Source organism: Musca vetustissima, unplaced genomic scaffold (assembly GCF_032173495.1).
Source record: "Musca vetustissima isolate MV318-11 ecotype Yass unplaced genomic scaffold, APGP_CSIRO_Mvet_v1 utg539, whole genome shotgun sequence".
NCBI lineage: Eukaryota > Metazoa > Arthropoda > Insecta > Diptera > Muscidae > Musca > Musca vetustissima.
The window spans coordinates 263,229-276,064 of NW_026885358.1; the positions used below are offsets into that span (position 1 = coordinate 263,229).

General features: G+C 31.8%; 2 protein-coding genes across 2 annotated transcripts; both read right to left on the reverse strand.

The window, feature by feature from the left end:
- Positions 1 to 6,064: 6,064 nt before the first annotated feature.
- On the reverse strand, positions 6,065 to 8,080 carry LOC133332589 (uncharacterized). The gene has a single exon (XM_061540969.1). It carries the CDS (start codon positions 8,078 to 8,080, stop codon positions 6,065 to 6,067), a length of 2,016 nt encoding a protein of 671 aa, XP_061396953.1.
- Positions 8,081 to 9,093: 1,013 nt separating this feature from the next.
- On the reverse strand, positions 9,094 to 10,280 carry LOC133332579 (palmitoyl-protein thioesterase 1-like). The gene is made up of 5 exons (XM_061540953.1): positions 10,211 to 10,280; positions 9,906 to 10,143; positions 9,538 to 9,846; positions 9,345 to 9,471; positions 9,094 to 9,228 (listed from the first exon to the last, which is right to left on the reverse strand). Exons 1-5 carry the CDS (start codon positions 10,224 to 10,226, stop codon positions 9,100 to 9,102), a joined length of 819 nt encoding a protein of 272 aa, XP_061396937.1. The 5' UTR covers positions 10,227 to 10,280; the 3' UTR covers positions 9,094 to 9,099.
- Between the last annotated feature and the right edge of the window lie 2,556 nt (positions 10,281 to 12,836).

Here is a 12,836-nt window from a genome sequence, read left to right on the forward strand (position 1 = left end):
TTTTAACAAAATTTGTCTCTCGCCCTAAGATGTTCGAAATTAGAAAAAAAACAAGAAAAAGTGAAAAGAATACCTAAAGTATTTTTGTTTTATGTAAATGTATATGAACTTAGTACGTATGTATGTAAGTAATGTGTTTTTTATAGTCAGTCAATACCAATTCATAAATTTATTTCTGTTTTTTTCCTTTTTGTAACTCCTAGAATTTATGTTGATACTACTTGGTTGTGTTACGGCAATATGTTTAGTTTATTTATGTATATCGACACACTTTGTTTATTAATTATAACACTATTCTATTTTTTGTTAACTTGTTTTGTTTTCACCTTCCCTTTTGTCCAACAACATTTGTTCTTTGTTATGTTGATGATGATGGTGCAAACAATAGAAGAGAATAATTTTAATTTCGAAAGAATATTGAAACGCTAATTAAAAACAATTGTCAAAGTGCACTTTAAAAGGCAATCGAAACAAAAAAAAAAAAAAACAACAACAAAAACACATTCACACTCAAACATGAGCACATTCCACATACCTCTTCTATACGTGTATACTCCCCTCCCTCGAAAAGAAAGAGATCACAATCATGATATTTCATAGAAATATGCTGAGCTCTTTTCTTCGTTTCAGAGTCCCTCTCACCCCTTTTCTTAAGATTACCTATTATTATTATTACATGTATTTATAAACATTTAATTATTTAAATAATTTTTTATATATATAATTAAAATAATAAACGCGAATAAATGAGGAATGAATGACAAATTAATGGGTGTTTTATATTCTTCAAATATTTATAAAAATGATTAATACCGAACGAGGATTCAGACTAGGTGACAGTTTGTCGTGTGACCTTTTTAACATCCTACTGGAAAAGGTCATACGAGAGGCAAAAGTGAACAGAAATGCCGATGACATCCACATAATGGGTCGAACACTGAGAGCGATAATAGCCACCTTTGAACAAATTGTGAAGGAGCCAAGGCGCAAGGAGTCCAGTAGACTCGGACCAACTGTGGAACTTGAGAACTACAGCTTCGACGTAGTCAAAGATTTTATATACCTTGGTACCGCCATAAAAAAACGAATGACATCAGTTTTGAAATTCGGAGAAGGATGGGGATGGCCAACAGATGTTACTATGGTCTGAGCAAACATAGTAATATCTGTTGGTCCCGCCAGACCAAACTCACACTCTACAAGACGCTGATACTACCCGTGCTGTTATATGGATATGAAGCAGGGATGCAAAAGTTGGCACAATTGTACTAATTTTAGCACTATTTGGAAGTCAAAAGTACAATAGCACCACAATGACTTATTTATCACTATTTTTAAATTGTATCAAATTATTTTACTTAAAACCCCTTTTTACAAACTGTTATTTCTGTTCTTACAATATGTACTAAAAATTACAAGTAATGTCAATTTAGAAATGCAGTCTGAGGATGCCATGGATGTGTTCATCTTATGTATGTTTTTATAACCTTCACCACACTGCGGTACAGGGTATTATGTCTTTGTGCATATGTTTGTAACAGGCAAAAGGAAACGAGATAGACCCATATTTCCTTTTGAGAATATGCATAGAATCATTTGTTAAGTCGATTTATGCATGTCCGTCCGCCGGTCTGTCCATGTTGAATTGTAAACAAACTACAGGTCGCATTTTTGATTCGAATTGGATGAAATTTGGCACAGCTCATTTATTTGGCCCAAGGACGAATCTTTTTGAAATTGGGGAAAATCGGTTCAGATTTAGATATAGCTCACATATATATTTTCGACCGATTTAATGTAAATGGTGGTCTTTCGATTTACACAAAATTTGGCATAGCGTACTGAATTGAGTATAGAATGATGTGTGTTAATTTTCGTGAAAATAGGATCAGATTTAGATAATGCTTCCATATATATTTTCGCCCGATTTAATTATAATTTGACATAGCTATGTGTCAAGTTTTGCTGAAATCCTTTGGGATTTATGTATAGCTCCCATATATATGTATTTTCTTCCGATGTAAATAAATGGAGCACCAAAGAATCAATGTTAGGCAGATTCACACAAAATTTTGCACAACGTACTTAAGATAGTATAGCCAAACGTGTGTCAATTTTTATTGGAATCCGTCCAAATTTTAAGTAGGACCCAAGGACCCAAAATATATTCATTAGGAACAAAACATGCATAAATTAGTCTAAACTAACCTGTAACAAGTTTCGTTGAAATCCGTTCATATTTGTATATAGCTTCCATATATATTTTCATCCGATTTTAAGTAAATGTTGCACCAAACGCTTCATGTTTTTTCAGGATAGAATGACGTAATTGCTTGTAGAAGTACAGATGTAGCCCATATATATTTTTGACTGACTTCGTGTTAATTGGGCTCCAAATATTCGAAGAGTGCCCGATTGATATTTGCTTTAAATCGATTTACATAATTGTGACCCATTGTAACAAACGAATGACATGTTTATGGATTGATCTAAGTCGATTCACATTTAGATAAAGGTTCACATATTTTAGTTCATCCAATTTCATGTTAATGACCCTTCTGTTAAGATGTATCGTTTTAATACATAGTTGTGAAGTGTATCATATAGTCGGTCCCGTCCGTCTTTACTACTTTTCTTACTGGTTTATGTATGTTTTTATTGATAGATTGTTTATTAAAAAATGTATAAAAAGTACAATCGGACTGAAAAAAGTACACATTTTATTGAAAGTCAGTACAATTTGAATAATTTCATTTCGCATCCCTGATCTGAAGCATGGGTACTTGCGCAAGCCGATGAGGCAGCTTTTGGAGTGTTTGAGAGAAAAATTCTCCGAAAGATCTATGGGCCGATCTGCGTCGACGGGGCATATAAAAGCGAACCAGTTGATGGTTTACTTAGAAGGGGAAGGCCACGAATAAGATGGAAAGTCGTAGTAGAAAACAACATCGCTTTTCTATGCCTTGTGAGCTGGGGCATTCTTTTTCATTCACAGAACATGGCCTAGCCACCGTAGTCGCCGCTGTAGCTCAATCCGTCTGACTATGTCGATGTCCGCGTATAAATTGTAAAGCTCGTGGTTCTTTCGACGCCGATATTGCGTTGACGACGCAGATCGGCCCATAGATTTTTCGAGGATTTTTTCTCCCAAACACTTTAAGAGCTGCTAATCATGCTTGCGCAAGTACCCATGCTTCAGGGGGGTTACTCTGTATTGCGTTGCGAAAGCAAGTGCGTTGCGAAAGCTAAATGCGTTAAGAGTACAATTTGGTACTCTGTAACGTTCACGCAAACGCATTCGCAAACTAAATTGAAAATAGGGCAACACTGTCGCCACAAAGTAAACAATAACGAAGAATGACAAAAGGAAACGTCAATAAATTGTAAATGAAAACATATTTTTGTGTGGTACGAGTGTTTTTTAAACAAAAATGAACGAATTAAAAAAAAGAATTTTATGAGATCTATCAAATATACTCTCCATAAGTGACCACGGGTATGTAAATATAAGTACGAATTATGTGACAAATGTTTTCAAATATTTAATTTTTATAGATTTATATAAAATGTCTCAATAAAGATTCGTTTATGTATTTATTAAACGCTCGTCGTTTCAAATAGATCCACAACAGTTCCAACTCCAATAAAAGAGGCCGCTGCTTTGAAATTGCTTGGACAAGGTGGTTATCAACACCAACCTATAAATATGCACACATAGTTTCACATTTTATATAAAAAAATAATATATTACTTTTTCCAACCAACGACATCTTTTACAGGAGGTCAATTTGAATTGAGGTCATCAGACAGTTTTGTCCACAAATTGTTGGCGCGTTGTTTCGCATTTGAACTCTGCAACTGTCCCTTTGCCAAATCACTGTGTTGCCCCATAAAATATACTGAAGTTAGGAACTGACGTTGCTGAGTCTGTAACTGTGACTTTTTTGCCTTTTACTTAAAATAATTTACAATTTTTATATAAATAAAACCTTTAATGGAGCTTACTTATATGTTTCGCTTCCTTTGCGTTTGCTATTTTATTAACGCAAGATATTTGCGCTTAACGAACGAGTTTGACATGCGTTTTCGTATTACAGAGTGCGGTGATGCCACATTTGCGTAAAGTAGATGCGAAAGGAGATACGAAAACGAATTAGAGAGTACCAATTACGCGATGCGTTACAATTTTTCTCACGCATCGCAATACAGAGTAGCCCTCCAGATCCATATAACAACACGGGTAGTATCAGTGTCTTGTAGAGTGTGAGTTTGATCTGGCGGGAGGTGGCCTTGCTTTTGAGTTGCTTACTCAGACCATAGTAGCATCTGTTGGCCAACACAATCCTTCTTCGAATTTCAAAACTGGGGGGTTACTCTGTATTGCGTTGCGAAAGCAAGTGCGATGCGAAAGCTAAATGCGTTAAGAGTACAATTTGGTACTCTGTAACGTTCACGCAAACGCATTCGCAAACTAAATTGAAAATAGGGCAACACTGTCGCCACAAAGTAAACAATAACGAAGAATGACAAAAGGAAACGTCAAAAAATTGTAAATGAAAACATAAGGTGTGTCTGGTTACTTTCCCTGCAGGAATTGTCCAGTAACTTCTTTCTGAGAGAGTAAGGTAGTTTTATTCTCTTTTGCAAGAAAAATGCGAAAAGTAAACAGACGGCATCCCTGCAGAAGCTTGCAACTAATCAGCTGATTTGTCAAAACAAACCAATTTGTCCGCCATTATAAAGAATTAAAAGAAAGAAAACACAACCAGTTTAACAAAAACAAAAACAATTAGTCTTGCTAATTCCAAAAAAAATTATTTTCAAATTTAAAGCACAAAAATAAATAAACAAACAATAGAAAACATCTGATTGAATGTCGATGTATGAGAAGAAGAAGAGTTGCAAGAGATTGCAAGAAGAAATTTTTCCAGCAAGAATTTGCAAACTCTCACTGAAAGAACTGTCAAAATTTCTCTCTCCAACCGCTCTCTTTTGCAGAACTTTTGGGTTAACAGACGACTTCCAGTAACAATTTGTAACAATTGTTACAAACTTTAGGGTAACCAGACACACCTATATTTTTGTGTGGTACGAGTGTTTTTTTAAACAAAAATGATGAACGAATTAAAAAAAAAAAGAATTTTATGAGATCTATCAAATATACTCTCCCTAAGTGACCACGGGTATGAAAATATAAGTACGAATTATGTGACAAATGTTTTCAAATATTTAATTTTTATAGATTTATATAAAATGTCTCAATAAAGACTCGTTTATGTATTTTTTAAACGCTCGTCGTTTCAAATAGATCCACAACAATTCCAACTCCAATAAAAGAGGCCGCTGCTTTTGAAATTGCTTGGACAAGGTGGTTATCAACACCAACCTATAAATATACATATATAGTTTCACATTTTATATAAAAAAATAATATATTACTTTTTCCAACCACCGACATCTTTTACAGGAGGTCAATTAAAATAATTTACAATGTATATATAAATAAAACCTTTAATGGAGCTTACTTATATGTTTCGCTTCCTTTGCGTTTGCTATTTTGTTAACGCAAGATATTTGCGCTTAACGAACGAGTTTGACATGCGTTTTCGTATTACAGAGTGCGGTGATGCCGCATTTGCGTAAAGTAGATGCGAAAGGAGATACGAAAACGAATTAGAGAGTACCAATTACGCGATGCGTTACAATTTTTCTCACGCATCGCAATACAGAGTAGCCCCCCTGGTACCAAGGTATATATAAATCTTTGACTACCTCGAAACTGTATTTCTCAAGTTCCACAGTTGGTCCGAGTCTACTGGATGTCTTGCGCGTTTATATACCATCACATGAAAGAGGGATCATGATAAGCCTGGACTTCGCCATGTTAAAGCCGATCAGAGCCGTTGCTTGGAATCTATCATCACCCCTCAAAATAGGCATGGATTTTGTTTTTTAAATTATATTTTAAGGTCTCAGGATTTTTTAAAATATATTTTCGAAAGGTCTTAATATTTTTTTTAAATATTTTTATAAGTTTTTTATTTTATTTAATTTTTCTAAAATTTTAATAAATCTCGGAGCTTTCAATGACATTTACCAAGTCCTCTAAAAAGTTACACAGCAAAGAATATGTTTGCAGATACAAGGTGTCATAAAATGATTTTGAATTCCTGAGCTGCTTTTCCAAAAAGTCGATTTTCATGGTATCATTGCTTGAGGTCGACAATCGGTTATTTGAATCTCCCGAACCATTTTTATTTGAAATTTCCAAAGCCTTAAGAAATCCATCTTTCAAACTATCTCTGAGATTTTCCCATTCTTCAATGAATTTACCGATCATAGCCCTGACACACAGTAAACTGGTTTGAGTTCTTCGCGTTTCGTATACTATTTCAGATTTTAATGGCGATGCTCGCCGCAGCGCCATTAAGAGAGAAGATAGCTCATTGAAATATAAAACACGCTTTTCACGATCTTCCAAATTACAAACCGCGTTCTTCAGGGTCTCCACTTTCAAGTTCCATAATTTGTCGCGTGGCTTTTTAACACGGCTGTAAAGCTCTTTCATTGTGTCCAAATCATGATACCTCTCACATTTATAACCAGGATTTAAATTTTCAAATATTTCCAATTCTGTGAGCGGTCTTTGATATGGACAGGGGTAGTAGGAAGGAGGTACTGCAGCAGGCGATAGATCACCAAGGATATGGGTTAATTTACGCATCATTTTCATATTCGATTTACCAATTACGTCCGATTGTAACTCCTCAAGCTTCTTAACATATTCCGCATGGGGTTCACAGTTGCCGCTGAGTTTCAAAATAATACCCTGCGTTTTGGTTTTGAAAAATCCAAGATCCACTTTCAATTGCCATTTACTTTTAATTAAAGCCACCTTGCGGGGTCGATATAAAACCGAAATTTCCTTGATTTCACCCCGACACAGACGAAATGGGCGATTGTCGAACACAAATTCATTGTCCATGGATTTCAATAAGGCTACATTGTTTTTGTAATAACAACAGTGAAGCCATTTAAAATTTAATATCTTTTGACCCAGATTTTGCAAAACCAAGACCTTTTTCATTTCCACCTCAAAGGGGTGGCCGTTGAAGTTCACTTCAATCTCCATAGATTTGTTTTGTTTTCCGTCATAATTCTCCAAAATATAAATTTGGTCATTAATTTTGAAACCATATTCAATGGGTTTCGGCGGAATTGGTTCTTCTTCCTGAGGGCAGGGCCTATTGAGAACTTCACAATCCTCTTTGGACTCGGAGGATATTTCACAGATTTTTGCCTCAGGCAGCAATAATTGAATTTTGGAATTATGTTGTAAACCACCCTGTGGCGACTTTATGAGGCCTTTACCTACAATTTGTAGATTTTCAATATCCGGATAAAATTCTACGACACGTTCTATATTTTCACGATGTTGCTCAATTCGTCTCTCCAAATGTTTGGAGCTCAACCACTTACTCGGATACTTCTCGGTACAGTCCTCCTTACCCAATATCTCCTGTCTTGTTACCTTGGGTAAACCACAAATTTCCAATTTCGTAGTCTTCTCCCTTTCCGCTTTGGGTAGAGTTTCCTCAATCTCCATTATAGTTTGACATGTGGTCGGTTCGCATTTTGCGGGCAAAGTGTTGATTTTCCTCGTACATAACCTCTCAGGATCTAAACGTTCAGCATAATCAAATATTCTCTTAATGGTTTGTTTATCCCGATCATCGATTGTGGTGGCATGATTATTGCAAAGTACCACATCCTTGTAAGGAGATTTTTTGGTTTTCCTGTAAATTTCCGATTTTAATTTTTCTCGATCTCTAAGTACCGCTTTCCAATATTTCAGACGTTTATCATAACTATAATCGGATGGTTGTATTTTCAAACTTGAACATTGTGAGGAGGATATATCACAAATGCCCTTGCGATCTTCGAAAATATTGTCGATCAAGTGGTTGACCAAACGGAGATTGTGTTCAACATTGACCGATTGATTGGTGGCCAGCGAGTCCAAGGAAAAGGCATTTATTTTGGATAAATCCGTTTGGGCTAGATTTTTTAGTTTCGACATGATTTGAACAAAAAAAAAAATAATTTCAAAATTGACTTTTTTATGTTTTTAAAAAAATAATTTTTGAAAGTCTCATCATTTTTTTAAAAATATATTTTCAAAGCGTGGATTTTTTAAAAATAATTTTTCAAGGCGTCGATTTTTTAAAGAATATTTTTTCAAGGCGTGGATTTTTAAAGAATATTTTTTAAGGCGTGGATTTTTTTAAAAATATTTTTTTCAAGGCGTGGATTTTTTAAAGAATATTTTTTCAAGACGTGGATTTTTTTAAAAATATTTTTTTCAAGGTGTGGGTTTCTTAAAAATATTTTTTTTCATGGCGTGGGTTTCTTAAAAATATTTTTTCATGGCGTGGGTTTTTTAAAAATATTTTTTCAAGGCGTGGATTATTTAAAGACATGGATTTTTCAAAATATTTTTTGAAAGCGTGGATTTTTTAAAAATATTTTTTTCAGAGCTTGGATTTTTTAAAAATATTTTTTCAAGGCTTGGATTTTTTAAAAATATTTTTTCAAGGCTTGATTTTTTAAAAAAAATTTTTCTAGTCGTGGATTTTTTTTTAAATATTTTTTCAAGGCGTGGACATTTTAAAATATTTTTTCAAAATATTTTTTAATTTAAAATATTTTTAAAATATTTTTCAAGGCGTGGAATTTTTAAAGTATTTTTTCAAGGCGTGGAAATTTTAAAATATTTTTTCAAGGCGTGGAATTTTTAAAAACATTTTTTAAATGCCATAGCAGTGGATTTTTTGAAAATATTTTTTAACCAAATTTTTTTAGACCTGCCATAGGAGTGGTTTTTTTAAATATTTTTGCAAACGTCTTTCATATATGTGGATTTTCTAAAAATATTTTAAAATTTAAAAAAAAAATTCAAATGACCTAACTAATTATTTGATTATAATACCCCTTTTTATTACAATATTGTACTCTTATTACATAATATTACATGTTATATAAATATATATTTTTGGTTTCTAATTTCATTACTCCTCTTTTTTTAAGAAATTTCCTCCCCTATTTTTTCTCCTGACTCAATAATGGTATGATATTCTCCAAAAACCATTTCTTATCAAATTGTAAATGATCACCTTCGGTAGCCAAAAATACCAGTTTCTTATTTATGTCCATTTGTCTGAGAGCCAGCTGTAAGATATGAAAAAAAATATTTTTAAATTTGAATAAAAATTGAAAAAAAAGTAATTAATTGGAGTATTGAGTGCTGCTATAAAATATTACAAAAATTCAAAATCTATACAAACCTGTTCATAAACTTTACTCTCTTTCAGTGGTAAAATTTCCTTATCCTGACCGGGTTTGTAAAATTCGAACCATTGCGATTCCTTTGGTTGGACAATTGTGTCATTTAGAAATTTCACCATAACAAACCTAAAATAAAATAAATTTAAGGCATTTTGAATTTCATTAAAAAAATAAATAAAGATATATTTATACTTGTCCAAACGATTCAAGTGCTCCGCATATACACCATTGGCAAATACTTCATTATTAATATCGGCCAAAAATGTGCTATGGGCCATATAATCCGTTTCCTTGAGCGGATCATGCCAATAGGTGGCCTGTACCAAATCCATTTGAGCCCATTCTTCATAGGCTGCCGTGTTCAGTATGCGTCGTATGTATTCACATGTTTTCGACGACAGCGAGGGACATTTGGGTAAACCAAAAACTCCTTGATGTTGACCACCCATCGATATTAAAACTTTCATTGGTGGTGTGGGACAACGTTGGGCCAAGGCACGTCTATAAATAATTAATTCTTATGTATTCTATTGTTGTGTTAAGTTTATTATTTTACTCACAAAAACTGCCCACCCTGACTAAATCCAATGGCATTATAGCCATCTTTCAATTTCTCATCTTTAGCCAATTCCTGGCAAACATAATCCACTTGTTTGTTGGGATGTATAAAGAATCCACTTTCGTAATCCATAATTAAATTATCACCAATTCGCAAAGATTTCACATAGGTTTGATTGAGTTCCTGTTCCAATAATTTCTTAATGGAGCCCAGACTGAATGGGAAACAACAAGTGTCTCCTGTAATATAAATGCAAATTTTGAATTTAATTAAATAATTTATTTATCCAAATATCTATCAATTTACCCATTCCATGCCACATAACCACAGGATATTTTTCGCCATTTGTTGCTGTTGCTTGATTAATAAATATTATTAACAAGAATGCCAGAAATATATTCCAATTCATTTGTTAATTAAATTTTAACCCTTTCTTATCACTAATAGAACAAAGAAAGCCAACAATTGTCTCGAACTATTGACCGGTACGGTACCCAACTCAGTTGTGATTGCCTTTGTATTTGCAAAACAAACAAAAAAATGCAAAAATGAAGAAAACAGCTGATGTGAACATATGGTTTCCTTTGTAAACACCATGGCCGGTAATAATAAAGTCGTCCGATAAGGCCAGATCAAAAAATATTTGTTAAAAAATCCACGCCTTGAAAACATATTTTTTAAAAAATCCACGCCTTGAAAACATATTTTTTAAAAAATCCACACCTTCAAAAAATATTTTTTTAAAAAATCCACACCTTCAAAAAATATTTTTTTAAAAAATCCACGCCTTGAAAAAATATTTTTAAAAAATCCACACCTTCAAAAAATATTTTTAAAAAATCCACACCTTCAAAAAATATTTTTTTAAAAAATCCACACCTTCAAAATTTTTTTTTTAAAAATCCACGCATTGAAAAAATATTTTTTAAAAATCCACAACTTAAAAAAATATTTTTTTAAAAAATCCACGCCTTCAAAATGCATTTTTTTTTAAAAATCCACGCCTTGAAAAAATATTTTTTTAAAAAATCCATGCCTTGAAAAATATATTTTTTAAAAATCCACAACTTAAAAAAATATTTTTTTAAAAAATCCACGCCTTCAAAATGCATTTTTTTTAAAAAATCCACGCCTTGAAAAAATATTTTTTTAAAAAATCCATGCCTTGAAAAATATATTTTTTTTTAAATCCACGCCTTGAAAAATATTTTTTAAAAAATCCACGCCTTGAAAAATATTTTTTAAAAAATCCACGCCTTGAAAAATATTTTTTAAAAAATCCACGCCTTGAAAAATATTTTTTAAAAAATCCACGCCTTGAAAAATATTTTTTAAAAAATCCACGCCTTGAAAAATATTTTTTAAAAAATCAACGCCTTCAAAATATATTTTTTTAAAAAATCCACGCCTTCAAAATATATTTTTTTAAAAAATCCACGCCTTTAAACAATATTTTTAAAAAATCCACACCTTCAAAAAATATTTTTTTTAATCCACGCCTTGAAAAATATATTTTTTTTAAATCCACGCCTTGAAAAATATATATTTTTTAAATCCACGCCTTGAAAAATATTATTTAAAAAATTCACGCCTTGAAAAATATTTGTTAAAAAATCCACGCCTTGAAAACATATTTTTTAAAAAATCCACGCCTTGAAAACATATTTTTTAAAAAATCCAGACCTTCAAAAAATATTTTTTTAAAAAATCCACGACTTTAAAAAATATTTTTCAAAAAATCCACACCTTCAAAAAATATTTTTAAAAAATCCACACCTTCAAAAAATATTTTTTTTTAAAAAATCCACGCCTTCAAAATATATATTTTTTTAAAAATCCACACCTTGAAAAAATATTTTTAAAAAATCCACGCCTTGAAAAATATTTTTTAAAAAATCCACGCCTTGAAAAATATTTTTTAAAAAATCCACGACTTAAAAAATATTTTTTAAAAAATTCACGTCTTAAAAAATATCCTTGAAAAATAGGCATTGAAAAAAATATTTTTTAAAAAATCCACGCCTTGAAAAAATATTTTTTAAAAAATCCACGCCTTAAAAAAATATTTTTTAAAAAATCCACGCCTTGAAAAAATATTTTTTAAAAAATCCTCGCCTTGAAAAAATATTTTTTAAAAAATCCTCGCCTTGAAAAAATATTTTTAAAAAATCCACGACTTGAAAAAATATTTTTTAAAAAATCCACGCTTTGAAAATATATTTTTTAAAAAACCCACGCCTTAAAAAAATATTTTTTAAAAAATCAACGCCTTGAAAAAATATTTTTTAAAAAATCCACGCCTTGAAAAAATATTTTTTAAAAAATCAACGCCTTGAAAAAATATTTTTTTAAAAAATCCACGCCTTAAATTTTTTTTAAATCCACGCCTTCAAAAAATATTTGAAAGATCCACGGTATAAAAAAATTTTTGAAAGATCCACGATATAAAAAAACAATATTTAAAAAAAAATCCAAGACTTCAAGACTTAGCCCATAAGCCAAAAAATATTTTTTAACTACTAAATATTCGCCTTGAAAAATCTACAAATTAAAAAATGTTATTTTAAAATCCCCTGAAAAAATCATTAAAAAATTGTTGGATAATATTTTTAATAAATATCCATGCTTTTTATAAATGTTGGCATGGTTAACTTCCAATTGTAACAGATTAATCTTTTCAAAGTAATTGAAGTCATGTGGACTAACTAGAAAAGTGTCTGATGGTTCATTTTAGTGAACCCATTTGATGTTCATTTCTTCTATGCATCTTTCCATGCCTCCTTCTAAACAAAAAATACTTTTCGGTCGTTACGCTTTACACTCATTCGTAAACAATTCGAGTCCGTCGGCAATTTTGTGTGTAGTTCCCTTTTTTATCAGTCATTCTTTCCAGTATCTTTCTATTCGTAGCATGTGGAACGTTTTTAAATTT

Excerpts from the sequence above, each read along its gene's own strand:
- LOC133332589 (XM_061540969.1), bottom strand. The coding sequence starts at position 8,080 with ATGTCGAAACTAAAAAATCTAGCCCAAACGGATTTATCCAAAATAAAT.
- LOC133332579 (XM_061540953.1), bottom strand. Across the intron at positions 9,847-9,905 it reads AGTCAGGGTGGGCAGTTTTT|ACGTGCCTTGGCCCAACGTT; the intron begins GTGAGTAAAATA and ends AATTATTTATAG. Across the intron at positions 9,472-9,537 it reads CACTTGAATCGTTTGGACAA|GTTTGTTATGGTGAAATTTC; the intron begins GTATAAATATAT and ends ATTTTATTTTAG.